This window comes from Bufo gargarizans, chromosome 1 (assembly GCF_014858855.1).
Source record: "Bufo gargarizans isolate SCDJY-AF-19 chromosome 1, ASM1485885v1, whole genome shotgun sequence".
In the NCBI taxonomy this organism is placed as follows: Eukaryota; Metazoa; Chordata; class Amphibia; order Anura; family Bufonidae; genus Bufo; species Bufo gargarizans.
In genome coordinates, this window is record NC_058080.1 from 549916606 (window position 1) to 549935480 (window position 18875).

The following is an 18875-nucleotide window of genomic DNA, read 5'->3' on the forward strand; positions in this document are numbered from 1 at the left end:
ATGCTGGACTATAGACATCAACAGACCAGACATGTAACAACCACTAGACAAGATAACAACCACCCATACATACATAAATCACCAAACATATGCAAGGGTAGTGAAAGGAAGGTGAACAACGGGAACATAGGGGAGACATCATAGACCTTGATGTTCCACAAGAAGGCGCAGGCAGGCAGGCGCGCGCGCCCCCCCAAGCACTGGGCAGATAGGAGAGGCCTGGCACACAGCAAGGCTGGAGGAACACTGAACCCAGCCAACAGGCCACAGGCAATATAAACCTCGTGGCCACACCCTGGACACACCTAAATCCCCACCAGCTAGATAATTAACCCCTCCAGCACCAGACAGGAAAGGCCCCAGGAGAAAAGAGACACCTACATGTTGCAACCACAACACAGCAACAGCATGCACGGCGCACACAAAAGGCCGTGACAGTATGTCCGGTAAAGGAATGCGAACTGTCACATCCGGTATCCTGGAAGGTTTTAGAGCGGGTCTAAGCTCTCTAGCACATACTGTTCCTGAGATATTCCAAAAAATGCATTAGCCAATAGAAGCCTGGTCACATGACCGTTATCAGCCAATACAAGCTCGCAGGCCCTTAGTCTCCACACACACACACAGTTTTACACTAGGTTTCCATAACAACCCAGCCACTTTTCTTCACTGCTGTAGGTCAGTTTTAAAGGGGCAGGGCACTAAGGATGACACTGTTAAGGGAGCGGAGTGCTGTAGAGGTCACAATTAAGGGGGCAGGTAGGGTGGCCATTCAGGCCAAGCTCAAAAGACAGACAGACAGACTTAATAAAACCCTCCCAGAGGTCTGGTTAAGCCACGCCCCCACTTCTCAGCCGACAGGGATTGAAAATAATGAAGGTAAAAATCAACTTCTGTCAACTGCAGGGGAGGGCGACTTTCTCCCTGCAGCTCAGGCTCAGACAGCACAGTGCTGCTGTCAGAGTAAGCTGTTCAAAAGGACATCCCTGTGTCCATCCAGGCCCTGCGCCAGACAGAGGACAGGGAGTCTGAAAGCCACACTGTCTGCCCTAAAATCATACCTCTGGCCACCCTAGGGACAGGCTGCTGTGGAGGTCACAGTTAGGGCTGTTTCACACAAGCGAGTCCATTGCGGGAATCATGCTCCGTGTGTGAGTGTGATCCTCCGCTCTGGACTTGCAGGAGCGCACAGCATTATCACGATTTATAATGCTATGTGTCTCTGCATGGCCTTTTTCCACAGAATCATAGTGACATAAAGCTGCAAGTCCAGAGCAGAGGATCACACTCACCCACGGAGCGTGATTCCCGCAATAGACTCGCTCGTGTGAAATAGTCCTTAAGGGGACGATCTGCTATGGAGGTCAGTGTTAAGGGGCAGATTGCTGTAGAGGCCACTGTTAATGAGATGGGGTACTGTGGAGGTCACTAATAAAGGGGCAGCCGCTGTGGTGGTCACTGTTAAAGGGGAAGGCCCTGTAGAGTTCACTGTTATAGTGGATACTATCGATATCTTTTAACGACACACACAAAAATAAATTAAATAGATTAAATATACCCATGCAAGCCAGGTCCTTCTGCTAGTATGAAATACAAACTGAAACAATCATTTACTATTTTTGGCGACACGATTCTATGTGCTCGCTATGAGCAGGATAACACCATGGACTGATAGAAGGTGGTGGAAAGATATCGCACTAGAAAGAGAAACTGGCGATCTCACAGCACAAGTGATAGTTATTATGGCAGCTTACCACTGACGCTTTTTCTGTGCCAGAACAAGACTTAGTAGAGGATAATACGCTCCTGTCTTTGAGATGCCTTTGTGTTTCCACAATCCCACTTTACAAAAGTTACAAAAATAACAAAGGACATTTTAATTAGTGCGAGAAAGAAAGCCGATGCTCTCCTAACATTGACTACGGGAAAAGTGAGTGGAAAACAAAAGGAGAACTACTTGAAACAGAGACAAAACTGAGAGGTGACAGCGCCCAACTAGATGTTTTCTCAAGTCTGCAATTAAAAATAAAAATAGAAGGCCGAGCGGAAACTCTAAAATGGGTAAGAGACATAAGGCTGGCTGTTAAAGCACTTTAAGGAGTACATTAAGAATGCCAAGCCTTGCCAAAACCCCTTACTTCCAGCAGCTTTAGTTTATGTGATGCACAGGAAACAGAAGTACTACTCCTTGCCGATACACCCCACAAATGGCAGATTTATCAGCAACACAATCTGTCTAAGGCCTCATGCACACAACTGTCTCTACTTTACAGTCTGCAAACTGTGGTTCCCATAATACGGATATTGGCAGTGTGTATTCTGCAATTTTCTCACTTCCATCAGTAGAAATGGCTATTCTTGTCCACAAATAGACAAGATTAGGACATGTTCTATAATTAATTTGAAGAACGGCCACACGGATGTGGGCAGTACACGGATTAAATCTGTGTGCTCTCAGCAATTTTGAGGACTTACGGTAGGCCTCTTTCACACGAACAATATGGATTGGCTCCGGATGCGTTCAGTGAAACTCGCACCATCTTGCAAGCAAGTTCAGTCAGTTTTCAGTGCGGGTACAATGCGTTTTGATTTTTTTTTCACACGCATGATAACATTTCTTAGCAACCATTAGTGAAAAACGCACTGCATCTGCACTTGCTTACGGATACAATGCGTTTTTTTACTGAAGCCCCATTCACTTCTATGGGGCCAGGGCTGAGTTGAAAACGCAGAATATAGAACATGCTGCGTTTTTTTCAGGGAACACTGAACTGATACATGGAAAAAAACACTCATGTACACAGAGCCATTGAACTGAATGGGTCAGAATTCAGTGTGGGTGCTATGTGTTCACATCACGCATTGCACCCACTCGCAAAACTCGCCCGTGTGAAAGGGGTCTTATAGAACTGAATAGGTTCACATGTGATCCGCAAAAGGTGGATTGGATGCTGACGAAAACTAGCATCATGTGCATGAGGCCCACAGGTTTTCATTGCTTTTGACAACATTATTTATTTTTATGCGCTGCAGGAGAAAAATACACTAAACAGCAGAAGTTAGCCGAATATTATCTAATGACAATTTTGAAATACAGGACACATTCTTTTTCATTTCTGTCAGGACTCCGTTCTAGGTCATGTAGGGAGGTCCTGTGTGTGATCCCAAAAAATATTCTGCATGACAAAGGATAGTGATACAGCACAGTGTTAAGGAATATTCTACCGTTTTCAAACCAGCACCGGGATATGAATACTTTTAAAACTGCAGGTAATTTAGGCTCCATTCACACGTCCGCAAAATGGGTCCGCATCCTTTCCGCAATTTTGCGGAAAGGGTGCGGACCCATTCATTCTCTATGGGGACGGAATGTGCTGTCCGCATCCACATTTGCGGATCCGCACTTCCGCATCCGTGCTTCCGTTTCCGCAAAAAAATAGAACATGTCCTATTCTTGTCCGCAATTGCGGACAAGAACAGGCATATTCTATTATGTCTGCAATGTGCGGTCCGCAAAATGCGGAAAGCACATTGCCGCTTTCCGTGTTTTGCGGATCCGTGTCTCCGCAAAACACATTGCGGACGTGTGAATACAGCCTAAAAATGTTGCATTCAATAAAATGTATATGTATGAGTTGTCATAGGGAGAACATGGGCACAGCCACCTGAGCTGCAGCAGAAAAGACACTCCCCTTGATATAAATGTAGCAGAGCAATGAATGGGGAGATCTCTGGATCCATGTGAGGTGCAGGGCTGGTTCTAGCTTTGTTAGAGATTGTCATGTACTGTATACTCTGCGATTTTCATTTTGTTACATTAGTCATAGGATAACCCCTTTAATACAGATGAAATCTAGCCTTTCTTTAGGTTTAATTGAAGAGGCCAAGTGAACTGCTGAGAAGGCTCTCAAGGCAGGAGTAGAAAATAGATCACATTAACTGAATAATAGTAAACAGAATAAACAAAAAAGAAATACAAGTAAAAAACTATGTACTCTACTATCATACTCCAACTAATGATCAGACTGGTATCAACGGTTATATGAATTCTACTGGAAATTATCTATATTGTATTAGCTTTAAATCTACCCACCTTGGGACCATCTACAGCCTCAGGACTGCGTGGAGACACAACAGATGCTGTTTCTCATAATAGGAGTACACTTTATGGACTACTGTTTAACCTGCATACATTATATTTTCCTGTATATGCGATTTATCAGCCATGTATGCCTTGAGAGCCTGCTCTTTTAGATTCTACTTTTCTTGCACCAATGAAATTGGATGGTAGCTGGTAAGAAGTGAGCCTAATGTATTAAAAGGCTTACACCTCTTAATTCCATGTCTGACTGTGTGAATTCCTTTAAATGCTTGCTCAGAGCAGCTGTAAAAGTATAAAAGTATGGTTAACACAAGATCATTTCTCACCAGTTTTGTGGAGCGAGCAAACAAATGCATAGAACTTTGCACCTATGCAATTAATGCTCTAATCAGGATTAGACCAAATAATAAATGGAGACCATTATTAAAAAAGAGTGCTTAGGCCAAAAACAAAAAAAGTATAGCAACCCATATTGTGCATATTAGGGAGAAGAGCTGGAGGAAATGGAAGGATTATGCGAGAAAGAAATCTGGAGGGTTCGCCCCCTACGAGAAGAAAAGGCTTTAATGAAAATCCACATTCCCCTCTACCGTGTAGAGACAAGCGCTGTTTACTTAGCAAATGCTGTTTACTTAAGAAATGGTGACTTGCCTGAAAGTACTGCGCAGTCAGGTGTGCGCTGTGCAGCACAGCCCCCACATCCAGCACAGGTGGATCCAAACTGGTCATTAATTCAGGGATACTCTCCTGTCTGATCTGACACGGCGTGTGTGCTCAGTGAATATGGTGCATGGATCAAATTAACTAGAACAGGACCTGGGCACTGTACTTGCCGGGCGCTGTACGGTTGCCTCAGCAACTCTTCCACGCAGTGTGCAGTTGCATCTCCTGTTGCCTGATATCAGATGGGAGAGTATCCCTACAGGGACTTTTAGATCGTGGTCTAACAGGTTTTATTGATGCCATCAAAACATGTCAAATTGCTCCAGGATTGGGATACATTAATAATCCTACAGCACTGACATCACTGTCATATACTGCCATTTTCAAGCAGCACATCCTGACAATAACTAATAAATGACACCACCACTTTTACATATACACAAATGTACCGACTACTGAGAACAAGCACAAACACAATATTTTGTACAGGAAGCCACATACACCATGGGACTTTACAGTCATCTTTATCAACAATCTCAGGAATCCACAATCAATCATTCAGGTTCTCCAAAAAGCTGCATTTGACAGACTAGAAACACATACATTGAAGAGAACCTGTACCCTGGTTCCCACAAAACCACCAGGATGACATTAGGCAAACCTGCCCGTCTCTAACCCATAGTAAATGACGACACACTTCAGTTATTTCCATCAGTTATTGTGGGCCAAAACCAGTATGGCTCCTGAACACGAGTCCGCAAAACACGGATGCTGGCCATGTGCATGCTGACATTTTCTTTTGCACTTCAATACAAAATGTCTTATTCTTGTCTGCAAAACGTTCTAGGAGTACACTGTGTGCTGTCCACATCTTTTTTGTGTGGCCTCTTTGAAATAAGATGTACCTTCTTCAGCACAGTGCAAACGCGCCTGATGCCATTGGAAAAGGAGTCTCAGACTCATCTCCTGGAAAGTTTTATTTTCATTTTGTATTCTTTGCAGGGTCAGGTTTGGAACCCTAAGGCCCCTTTCACACGGGCGAGATTTCCGCCCGGGTGCGATGCGTGAGGTGAACGCATTGCACCCGCACTGAATCCGGACCTATTCATTTCTATGGGGCTGTGCAAATGAGCGGTGATTTTCATGTGAAAAATCGCAGCATGCTCTATTTTGTGTGTTTTTCACGCAACGCAGGGATGGAGACCCGATCATTATTATTTTCCCTTATAACATGGTTATAAGGGAAAATAATATCATTCTCAATACAGAATGCTTAGTACAATAGGGCTGGAGGGGTTAAAAATTTAAAATAAAAAATAATGTAACTCCCCTTAATCCACTTGTTCGCGCAGCCTGGCTTCTCTTCTGTCTTCATCTTTGCTGTGCACAGGAAAAGGACCTGTGGTGAAGTCACTGCGCTCATCGCGTAGTCCGTCACATGATCCATCACGATGTTAAAAGATCGTGTGATGGACCATGTGATGAGCGCAGTGACATCATCAAAGGTCCTATTCCTCAAAGAAGAAGACAGAAGAGAAGCCGGACTGTGCAAACAAGTGGATTAAGGGGAGTTAAATATAAAAAATAACAATAATAATAATAATAATAATAAATATATTAGAGATAGAGAGAGAGAGAGAGAAACCAAAAAAGAATCACAGCAGCACAAGACCAAAAATTGCGGGTGCAAGTCCTCTCAGCCGCAGGCTCAAACGGCTATAAATGAGTATAGTATCCAAAGAACGAGGCAGCACTCCAGATAAAGTGAAAAAAGTGGATCCTTTATTCCCCTCTGTGCAACGTTTCAACCGTCTCGATGCGGTCTTTCTCATGCTTGCACAGAGGGGAATAAAGGATCCACTTTTTTCACTTTATCTGGAGTGCTGCCTCGTTCTTTGGATAATTATATATATATATATATATATATAAATAAATAATGTTTTTTTTTTTACTCCTCCAGCCCTATTGTACTATGCATTCTGTATTAAGAATGCTATTATTTTCCCTTATAACCATGTTATAAGGGAAAATAATACAATCTACACAACCCCGATCCCAAACCCGAACTTCTGTAAAGAAGTTCAGGTTTGGGTACCAAACATGGCGATTTTTCTCACGTGCGTGCAAAACGCATTACAATGTTTTGCACTCGCGCAGAAAAATTGTGCATTTTCCCGCAACGCACCGGTTGTGGACAACTTGCAGCCGAGTACCATGTGGGCGTGCAAGTAGCTGCAGCATCATATTAACTAATTAGACCCAAATTGGCCATTTGGTGTTCATAGTTAATGGCTTACAATAAGCACCAAATAAACAAGTTGGTTCTAATTAGTTAATATGATGCTGCTGTGGATTGTACGGCTGCACAGTACACGGATGCAAGGTGGCCGTGTCCCAACCAAAGTACAGCTGTGCCATGTGGCCATACCCCAAATTCCAACTGCATGGTGGGATTTTAGTGGGGTTGTTCAGGATTTTTTTTTTTTTATTTCCCACGGAGTAGTACCTGTGCTATACTTACTACAACCCCTCCCCCCTAGCTATGTTCCAGTTCTATGACTTCTGGCCCCTGTCTGTCAACTTCTGCATGCATGGGGTCCTGTGTGCGGCTGCAGCCAAAGACTGGCCTCAAGGGGATATGTCCGTTCTGGTGCATGTACAGTTTGGGGATACATCACTGCTGAGGCCAGTAATTGGCTGCAGTGTCAAATGTGACCCCGATTGTGCAGATGTTTACAGGCGGACACTGGAAGTCCAATGAGGATAGCCTGAGAGCCATGGAGCAGGAAATTGGTAAATACACGGTAGCTTTTTAACAGTAATCTCTGGGTGGGAAATAAAAAAATAAAAATAAAAAATTAAAAACTATGACCCAATTAAAAAATATATATTAAAAAGGTAATAATTAACAGCCTTTGGAATAATATTTTAAAAGTAACTCTGATAACTGATAGTTATATCTATGGACCGGTGAACACAATTGGTATGTTTGTTATCTACATTGCATACATTTACATAGCTGGACAAATAAAAATAAATGTCAGGACGGGTCACAATAATTGTATTCCTTAGAAATTTATAAATAAAGGGGAGTCCCCCTAAACAGTAAGCACTGACTGGGCAGGATCAGAGTGTGTAGACACCCCCCAACTAATAACATCCAGCTTTTAATCTATTCGTAAATTTTAGAAGGAATAACATGAGGAGAAGCATAACACACCAGTAGTAAGAAAAGATGCTTCATAATTATTTAAAGGGGTTATCCATCTTAGGGAGGGCCTTTCTCCCAGAATCCCACCCACCCCCCACAAACACGTGTGGAACCGCAGAGGGAAGTACACTTACCTGCTCCCCGCGGCCAGGTTTTGGATCCTTCCGTCCCACGCTGCCCGTCTCTCTAAGGGCTCTGCATGTCAGCTTCCTGTTAGACGAGGGTCAAATGGCTGCTACCGCCCATGACTGGCAGTAGCGGCGATGTGTCACATGACCATGTGTCGTGAAGAATGAGGGACACATCTACATTGTGGTCAGTCATTGGCTGCAGCGGCCACAGGACAAACATCAAACAAGATGAAATTCTGAGAACCGAAGGGAGGTAGTGGCGGAAGACTGAAGGAGCCTTAACCCAGCAGTGGTCTGCAAGGCCAGCCACGTGGGGAGTTCTGGCAAAAAGCCTCCCCTTTAATAAGGAAAACAGACCTGTCAGGAGCGACATATGACAGGTCCTATTTAAGTACTTATAGTATGCAGGCGACCTGACCGTTCTTTTGGCTGCAGGTTTATAACAAATAAAGCATTAGGTTAAACTCTCAATTATCAAGTGAACATTTTGTTCCAATATTCAAAGCATTAAAAGGACCTTTAAAGCAAGTTTGTCGGCAGGATTATGTATTTAGCAGGTTCAGCATTGCACACATATTCTGGTCATTGTTAATAATAATGCCTTCATATCTGTTATTCCACACTGGTCAGACAACAAACTATTATATGCGACATCGGGTGACAGTGCCAGTGTCACCTACCTACTGGTAAAGGCAATGAATGCATACACTCCCACAACAACAGAGAAACCTCTAATTACCAACCAGGTGACAAAATGACATAATTTACCATCAAGCAAAGCAGCAGATAGTGTCTCAGTCCACATAAAAGTGGTGCCCGTCTCCCAGTGACAGCATAAGACACCGTCATGGGCACAATGTTATACGCTGCCGATACACGGGACAAAGAACTGATGCATTTGCCAAAGGTTCATGAGGATTAATGCAAGATATGAAACACAGATAAACAGCGCGTCAAGAATAAATAAGGGGACATGACCCGATCTTACCTCTAAGGCTTCTAGGGTATTGAAGCTGGCAATCGCAAAACCATCAATTATATCCTCCTCCTGAGAACTGGATTCTCTCCGTTTACGTCTGGGCGGTCTGGCATTTCTGGCCGAAGCAGCTGGATTTTTACCATTCTGATTTGAATTCTCCTTTCCCAGGCCCCTCTCAGCTTCGGAGCCAGAGGAGGGGCTCTGGTTTCGGGGATCCCTGACAGATGGGTCTCTTCTCCTCACCCTGTCCCTCTGAGACCTGGATCTCCTGCTCTGCTGCTTTATTTTGACATCCATCTCCTTTCGATAACAAATAAGCTAATTATAAATCCACAGGGAAATTTCAACGAGTGACCTTGAATCCACAAATCCAATTACTAAGCACAACCGATACTGAAAACGGGAGGCAATGGCTACTTACATGAAGGAAATATTTACTGTAATATCCATGTATAAATAGAGAATAATCCGGTAAGGAATTGTACACTTTCCCACAGATGCCTCCCAGCAATACAGGCTACTGTTTACTTAATAATATTTCCTGCACACAAATGCAATTCTGCTCAGCAACCACTTGTGTTGCAACTTTTCCCTGCCATTAAAATGCCACATTATTTCCCATTTGCATGGCTGAGACACTGCCCAAGAACCTTTAAAGGCAGCAGCATCCTGGTGAAGGAGGAGAAGGAGGGGGTCACAGATCCCTCATGTTGTGGTGCTGCTGTGAAGGAGGGAGAGAAGGAGGGAAGTAAGGACACCCCCTCCACCGATAGAACCCGGATTCCTCTCCTTTCTCCGGCCGGGTGTACGGATCTCAGCAGATGCACAGAGTGAAAGCAGGAAGCCCCAGATCCTAATCACAGGCACTGACTGCCGAGCCTCTTCAGTGCCGCTTGTGCCATTCTCTTCTCTCTTTAAATCCCCTCCATTATCGGTCCGGATAGGATGCTGGACGGAACCCCCTGGCCTCCCCGGTTCCTCCGGGTCACCGATCCTCCAATCCTAAAAGCAGAGACAAACAGGGGGGATGTTAGATCAGCGATCGGAGCTCTTAAAGAGACAGGAGGAGGGGGAGGAAATGTTCTCCTCACTGAATTGTACAGTGCAGCAGAAAAAAAAAAGCCCAAAGCAGATAAGTGACGTACTTCCGGCAGCCTGTAATTACCAGAGGAAGTCAGCCACTTTATTAGAGTTTAGATCTGGCGGAGGGGGTTAACCCGTTCGGCGCAGATGGCGAGTCCGGTGGCACAGACAGACCCCGGCACCAGCCACAGGTTAGCAGAGGCGGGATCACTACTGTCATAGGGCGACAGCCAACAATCGCGATACTCTTGTCACGCGCACGCTCATTATACAGGGCTAGCCATCGCTCGTCCACCTACTTCCTGACTAATCACAGCCACCCTTCTACAAAAAGGGAGCATTTCAAATCAAAACGAAATGCTTAAAAGTGCAGCATGTATAAAGTAAACCAATACAAGTTATAAAAAAAAAAAAAAGCACCATGGGTGACATACACCATCCTAGAGGGGCAGCTGGCTCTGTCCCCTCTCCTGTGACCATGCAGTGGGCCTCATTTATCAAAAGTGGCTAATCAGTGCACACCTTTTATTAACACTAAGGGAAGTGAACTCTGATTGGTTTCTGTGGGCAACTAAGACAGTTTTCCTGTAAGACCTATATCTTCACTAGGGATGAGTCAGGTTATGTAAGAATTCCGGTATGGTCTGTGGGCTAGCGGAATCCATAACAGAATTCTTCGATAACCCCAACATTGTACGCTGATCACCGATCTCTAATCTTCACCACCACCATAGACCAACCCCTTACCCCATAGGATCCTTCCTGAACAAGCAAGTTGTGGAAGCCTGTACGTGCATTATATGGTGGCCTCCTGTATGAAGTCCATAGGACTGGGATAAAAGGAGAGAAAGTATGAAGGACAGATTATATATTAACTATCTGAATCCACTCCTGGTTTTGGCTTCAAAACTGCATCACAAAACCTAAATGTGTGACCATACCCTTAAAGGGGTTGTCCGGGTTAAGATTACCTCCATTTTCACCCCGGCAGTCCCCTTACTTGAGCATCAGGGGGGTTGCCGGGGTGAAAATAAGGGTATGTCCGGGTTCAGCTCTGTGACATGTGGTTGTACACTTATAGTAAAGACTAAAGGATTTCTCATGAAATAGCAGTTACAGGTAGATGCACAGAGGGGGCCAAAAGTCCTCTCTACCACTCTATTCACACCACCGTATCCATTTTGTGGTCCGCAAAATATAGATGCAGCCCATGTGCATGCCGCACTTTTCACGGGCCCCACTGAAAATATACCTATTCTTGTCCGCAAAATGGACAAGAATAGGACATGTTCTATAATTTGCAGCCTGGCCACACAGATGCAGACAGCGTGCAGATGATATCCAAGTGCTATCCATTATTTTTATTTTTTTGCAGACCCATAGAAAATGAATATGGCCACATGCATGAGGCCTTAGTTACCAATATTATACATATAACACGGTAGGTGGCTGGGGAAGGGAGTTGGGGACTGTAATGCATATTTTGTATTGGGCCATTCCCTTTCTGTTGGTGTCCCACAAGGCTCTGTCCTAGCACCCCTGCTCTTCTCTATCTACACCCTCGGCCTGGGACAGCTCATAGAGTCCCATGGCTTTCAGTACCACTTTTATGCTGATCACTCACAAATCTACCCTTCTGATCCAGACTAGAGCTGCAGCTATAAACTATTTTTGTAATTGAGTACTCTAATAACAAAAAACTATGTAAAATAATGTTTTTCTTTATAAAATCTCATCAGCCCCCCCCATGCCATCAGCTTCCTCCCCAGTGCCACCAGCTTGCCCCCCCAGCCATGTCCCCAGCGCCAGTACTTACTCCACAGCGCCTCCATCTTTTCCACGCACTGCAGTGTCGTCCTGATGTCACACAGCATTGGGTCATAGTGCGCGCTTACGTGCATTATTTCCTGACAATGTGTCAGGATACAGTGCGGTGAAGGCCGACGGGTGACCACGGAGCAGTAAGTAATAGCAAGCGCTTCACTCGCGCTCCGTGGTCACATGACACAAACGAATCCTCGATGCAATTTTTTTTTTTCGATTTACTCGATTCAATCGAGTAATCGTTTCAGCCCTAGTCCAGACATCACCACCTTACTTTCCAGAATCCGACAATGCCTATCTTTCATATCCTCCTATTTCTCCTCTTGCTTTCCTAAACTTAACATGGATAAAGACGAATTTACCATCTTTCCCCCATCTTGCTCAACCCCTCCAACAGACGTATGTATCACGATCAATGTCTGCACACTCTCCCCAGTCAACCAAGTCCGCTGCCTTTAAATGACCTTGGATTCTGCCCTCTCCTTCAGACCACAAATCCAAGCCCTTTCCACAACCTGCAGCCTCCAACTAAAAAAAAAATCTCCTGCATCCGCACATTCCTCAACCATGAGTCTGCAAAAATGCTTGTACATGCCCTCATCATCTTCTGCCTCGACTACTGCAACATGCTCCTCTGTGGCCTTCCATCTAGCACTCTCAACCCCTCCAATCTATCCTCAGCTCTGCTGCCCGACTAATCCACCTCTACCCCGTTATTCCTCTGCCTCTTCCCTCTGCCAATCCCTTCACTGGCTCCCCATTGCCCAGTGAATTCAAAATTCTACAACATATCAGACTCTCACCTACAGTGGAATCCTTCAAAAGAAACCTGAAAACCCACCTCTTCAGACAAGCCTACAACCAGTGACCCTGCTGCCTCTATACCGCCATGACCAACTTTACCCTCTCCTGTGTCCTTCCTCCATACCTTGTAGATTGTAAGCCCTCATGGGCAGGGCCCTCTCTCCTTCTGTACCAGTCTGTAACTTGTTTTGTTCATGCTTAGTGCAATTGTCTGTATTATATATGTATACCCCTTATCATATATACAGCGCCATAGAATGAATGGCACTTTAATAATAAGTAATTAAAGACATTTATCCTACCAAACCACTGACTTATGTTGCTACTTATAGCAATGGCATAATGGAGAAAATTAAGTTTATTTTTAGTCTCGGTAAGTGTTCATATAAAGCGAATACTAGTGAGCGCTTCCATTATAGAAGTGCGCACTAGTATGCATCGGATGCCGGGAAGAAGCACAGCAAGCGCTTCCAATACTCACCCTCCCTGGTCTTCTTTTATGGGCCTGCGCTGCGCTGTCCTGACCCCGTACAGCGTCAGGACGTAGTGCATGCACTATGACCTGATGCTGCACGCTGTCAGGTGACAGTGCAGCGCGGGCCGGAGAACACAGGGAAGTGAGACGCCGGACCCGGAGATGAAGAGGAGCCGTGGCGCAGAAGAGGTGAGGAGTTTATTTTATTTTATTCATTTGAGGTCTGATAGGGGTTAATAATTGTCTGATCTGAGGTCTGATAGGGGTTAATAAAGTCCGTGAGGAGGGTGGTGGTATGGAAATTGGCATTTGGCACTAGTATATTATAAATGTAAATGATAAAATGACTATTAACTAAGGGCTTTATTAAATTATAATTTACATTTATAATATACTAGTGCCAAATGCAAATTTCCACCACCTCAGTGACAACCAACTAATATAAAATATCGGTATAAATTATTGTCTATCTGCCTAAAAGTTCACATATTATCGGTATGAGCTCTTAAAAAAAATCAATACCGGTCGATCCCTACCAAGCACAGCACCGTATATTGTATAGCGGCTGTGCTTGGTATGCCAGCTCAGCCCCATTCACTTCAATGGGACTGAGCTGCACCTAGGCCACATGACCAATGAACGTGTCTTTACTGGGCCTAGGAAAAGCTGTGAGAAGGCCACAGTGCTACTGCCTTCTCAAACAGCTGATTGGCAGGGGTCCCGGGTGTCAGACCATGCTGATCAGATACTGATGACCTAACCTTGAGCATAAGGCATCATATGCTCACGACCGTTGTTGTGGTCCGCATCCGAGCAGCATTTTTTGCGGCTCGGGTGCAGACCCATTCACTTCAATGGGGCCTCAAAAGATGCGGACAGCACTCCGTGTGCTGTCCGCATCTGTTGCTCCGTTCTGTGGCCCCGCAAAAAAAAATATAGCATTTCCTATTCTTGTCCTTAGGCCTCTTTCACACAGGCGTTCCGGATGCGTCACGTGTGCATTGCAGGAAAACCGCGCGTGTAAGCACACAATTGCGGTCAGTTTTGACTGCGATTGCGTTCCGACGTTCAGTTTTTTCTGCACAAGTGCAATGCGTTTTGCACGCCGGTGAGAAAAGACTGAGTGTGGTACCCGGACTTCTTCACTGAAGTTCGGTTTTTTATTAAGGTGTTCTGTAGATTTTATCATTTTCCCTTATAACATGGTTATAAGGGAAAATAATAGCATTCTTAATACATAATGCTTACTAAAATGTCAGTTGAGGGGTTAAAAAATAAAAAAAAGCAGCCGGCATAGTCTTCTTTCTTCTTCTTTAAGGACCTGCAAAAAGACCTTTGATGACGTAAAGGTGAGCGCGGCGACATCAGCGCAGGTCCTGCTGAATGAAGATAGAAGATTTCTATCTTCATTCAGCAGGACCTGGGCTGACGTCACCACGCTCACAACATGGTGAGCGAGATTAGGTCAGCTCTTTTTGCAGGTCCTTCAAGAAGAACAAAGAAGAGGATCCCGACTGACATTTCACTTTGCATTCTGTATTAAAGAATGATATTATTTCCCATTATAACCATGTTAAAATGGAAAATAATAAAATCTACAGAACACCGAACCCAAACTTCAGTGAAGAAGTCCGGGTTCGGGTACCAAATTCAGTTTTTTCTAAAGCGCGTGCAAAACGCATTGCACTTGCATGGAAAAAACTGAACGTTGGAATGCAATCGCAGACAAAACTTACTGCAATTGCGTGCCTACTCGCGCGGGTTTCCCACAATGCACCCTGAACGCATCGGTCCCTCACCCACGACGCCCGTGTGAAAGGGGCCTAAGAGTTCTGAAATCTATTGTATTAGGGCTCATGCACACGGCCGTTGCCTGTTTTGAAGTCCGCAAATTGCGTCCGGGCCATAATAGAAAAGTACAATCCTTGTCTGTAACGCAGACAAGAATAGGACATGTTATATATTTTTGCGGAGGTCATGGAATGGACATACAGATACACCCGTATCTCTTGCAGCCCCATTGAAGTGAAAGAGTGCGAATGGGATGCGGAAAAAAAATACATTAGTGTGCATGAGCCTTTACACTGATGTAATACTGTTAGGCTGGGTTCACACTTGAGCGTTGCGCAAACACGCGTTTTACGCGCGTTTTTGACGCGCATTTTTATGCGCGTTTTTGTAATAGTAAACGCGCGTTTGACGCGCTTTTGTGCGATTCACTACAGTGTCCTATGGCCACAAACGCCCCAAAAGTCGCTCATGTACTTTTTGGAGCGTCGGGCGTTTTACAGCGCGATCGTACGCGCTGTAAAACGCCCAAGTGTGAACCATTCCCATAGGGAATCATTGGTTTCTCCTTGTTGAGCGTTTTACAGCGCGTAGGAACGCGCTGTAAAACGCTCAGGTGTGAACCCAGCCTTAGTGTAAAACCAAAGATTCCAGAACTCTAGGGGTTACACAGCATTATAAATCAGTATAAGGGCTATGTACACGACCGTTGTTGTTTTGCGGTCCGTTTTTCACGGATCCGTTGTTCCATATCAGAGTTTTTCCCCCCTCCGATTTAAGTCCTCGTTCCGTTATTGCACAAAACATATCTGTATGGTTTCCGTATTTAATCTGTTTTTTGCGGATCGTATATAGAAACAGTAACTTATTATTCACCAAACACAGGAGCAATGTGGGCTGGGCATAGTATTTCTACAGTATAGATACGCAAAATATGGATGACATACGGATGTGTTCAGTGTGCGTTCCATATTTTTTGTGGACCCATTGACTTGAATGGGGCCTCGGACTGTGATTTGTGGACAATAATAGGACATGCACTACTTTTTTTGCGGAACGGCCATGCGGACAAACGGAAACGGAATGCACATAGTAACTTCTGTATTTTCTACAGCCCCATTGAAGTGAATGGTTTTCTATACGGTCTGCAAAAAAAATGGAAAGAACATATGTTTGTGTGCATGAGCCTTTATGCTGTGCGATCCTGTCAGGGGAGCAAGAGGTCTCAGGACAGGATTTCACACTGACATACCCTGCAAGTTTATCACATTGAACTGCCTCGTGTGTCTCTGGCCTTAGGGTGGAAGCTGGCACATACACAGTCCCTCTCCCGTGTGAACAAGGGCTTCAGTGTAAGGCTACTTTCACACTAGCGTTCTGCTGTCCGCTCGTGAGCTCCGTTTTGAAGGAGCTCACGAGCGGAGCAGAACGCTTCCGTCCAGCCCTGATGCAGTCTGAATGGATGCGGATCCGCTCAGACTGCATCAGTCTGGCGGTGTTCAGCCTCCGCTCCGCTCGCCTCCGCACGGCCAGGCGGACAGCTGAACGCTGCTTGCAGCATTCAGCTGTCCGCCTGGCCGTGCGGATCCGTCCAGACTTACAATGTAAGTCAATGGGAACGGATCCGCTTGAAGATGACACCATATGGCTCAATCTTCAAGCTCAGGCTACTTTCGCACTTGGAAATTTTTCTAAGTTATTAATGCAGACTGATCCGTACTGAACGGAGCCTCCGTCTGCATTAATATGATCGGATCCGTTCAGAACGGATCCGATCAAGCGCAAGTGTGAAAGTAGCCTAATACTGCACATTCATCACCCCCCTCCACTGAATGTCGCAAGAGAAGCCACAACCATATTTTTGGTCCCCATCCGATCCACATTTTTTTTGCAGATTGGATGTAGACACACTTATTTCAATGGGGTTGAAAAAAAAAAAAAAAAAAGTGCTTTCTGCATCCATATGTATAATCAACTGTCCCACAAAAAAGATAGAACACTGGTATTGGAGTTTATAAGATTTCGGGCTCATGAACACGACAGTATGTATTTTGAGGTCTGCAAAACATGGATCCTCAAAAATTACGGATGGCATTCGTGTGCATGCCGTATTTTGCGGAACGGAACAGCTGGCCCCTAATAGAACAGTCCTATCCTTGCCTTAATGCTTTTTTTTTTTTTGTGGAATGGACATACAGAAACGGAATGCACACAGTAACTTGTTTTTTTGCGGACCCCTTGAAACGAATGGTCCGCAAAACAATAAGAAAAACGGAACAGACACGGAAAGAAAATACGTTCGTGTGCATGAGCCCTTACACCAAGTTCCTATGGAGCCCTGCCACAGACAGGCTCTCCATAGGAGCTAACGTGTGGCAGCCTCGTACCATTCCTGAGTACAGAGGCTGCCACACACTACATCCGGCTCCCCCAATCCTCACCGGGGAAAGCTGGTACATGGCAGGGAGTGTGCTTTCCCAGTCTTTAATCTCCCAGATGCCTTGGTCATATTTGACCATGGCATCTGAAAGGTTAAATGTATGCGATCTACGTTATCATCGATCGTATTCATTAGTCTCGGGTGCCTGCTGTTTAAAACAGCACACACCCGGCTGTAATAGCTTGTGAGCGGTGCCACTTTTAAATGCCTGACTGTAAATTTACATGGGGCAGTCAGTAAAGGGTTATGCAACACCCTATCATTTACTTGCCAATACAGAATAAAACGTAATTTTCTCCATTATGGTACCACTATATACAGGTCAGTTTAAACTTGCTTTCATGGCGCCGATCTAGCAGTGTGAGCGGTTTGTTAGGATTATGTGCTGGGCCTGTTCAACCATTTTCAGACCAGGCTACTTTACTTGCCCCCTTCCTGACCAGACTTAATTTTGCAAATCTGACGTGTCACTTTATGTGGTAATAACTTTGGAGTACTTTTACTCCAAGCCATTCTCAGATTGTTTTCTCGTGACACATATTGAAGCCTCCACTCCTGGTTTTGCCTCACAAACACTGATGGAAATCAATGACCTAACACTGACGTTTGAATAAGGTCTTACCAGGGAGCTCTAGCCCTTTTCATCTTAAAATATTATACGCAGGCCTCCTGCACACGAACGCGTGAGCCCCGTGGCCGTCCTGTGGTCCGCAATACGGCAAGTGCATAGAAGCGATCCGTACCATTGAAATGAATGGGACAGTTTGGGTGTAATTACACCTGCTCACCACTGCAGATGCAACGGCTAGAAGGTAAACAGTGAACGGGAGGCAGCGCTGGCACGGCGCGAGCCTTCCCTTCAAACAGCTGATCGGCTGAGGTGTCGGGTGTCGGACCCCCGACGATCTGATATTGGTGACCTATCCTGAAGATAGGTCATCAATAAATATAACTTGGACAACCCCTTTAAAATTTTACTCAAATGTTTAGTTACTTTTTAAAGATTGCATAAAATGTATCAAGCCTAGTGTGACATTTGATAAATTCTGCGCAAATTACCGCAACACTGGGCCCTGCAGAACTGCTTTTAAAAATTGTCCTCACGATAAATCTCTCCCATAGACCTTAAAGGGCTTATGTCACCCCACTAAACCTTTTTTTTTTTTTTGCTTACTTATAATCCCTACACTGCTATTTATGGCTACATGATCAAATTCATCATTTTGGTCCTGTAGATTTAGTTTAAAACAAGCTTTTAAAATATGCTAATTACCCTGCTACCAGCAAGTAGGGCGGCTACTTGCTGGTAGCAGCCGCATCCTCCGATCGTAAAGACGCCCCCTCCACATTGTGATTGACAGGGCCAGGGAACGGG

The 18875-nt window shown here is 44.8% G+C and overlaps 1 protein-coding gene across 14 annotated transcripts in view; it reads right to left on the reverse strand.

Moving 5' to 3' along the window:
• The window catches only part of FBRSL1 (fibrosin like 1), a 545433-nt gene that overhangs the window by 456640 nt on the left and 69918 nt on the right, over nucleotides 1-18875 (reverse strand). For 11 of the 14 annotated variants that reach the window (XM_044275607.1, XM_044275611.1, XM_044275609.1 and 8 more), the window contains exon 2: nucleotides 9096-10088. In XM_044275607.1, the coding sequence (XP_044131542.1) occupies nucleotides 9096-9383 (288 nt within the window). In that variant the 5' untranslated portion in view covers nucleotides 9384-10088. Of the gene's footprint in view, nucleotides 1-9095; nucleotides 10204-10231; nucleotides 10588-18875 lie in introns of those variants that run through there. The other 3 variants (XM_044275603.1, XM_044275602.1, XM_044275601.1) reach the window with 3 other exon arrangements.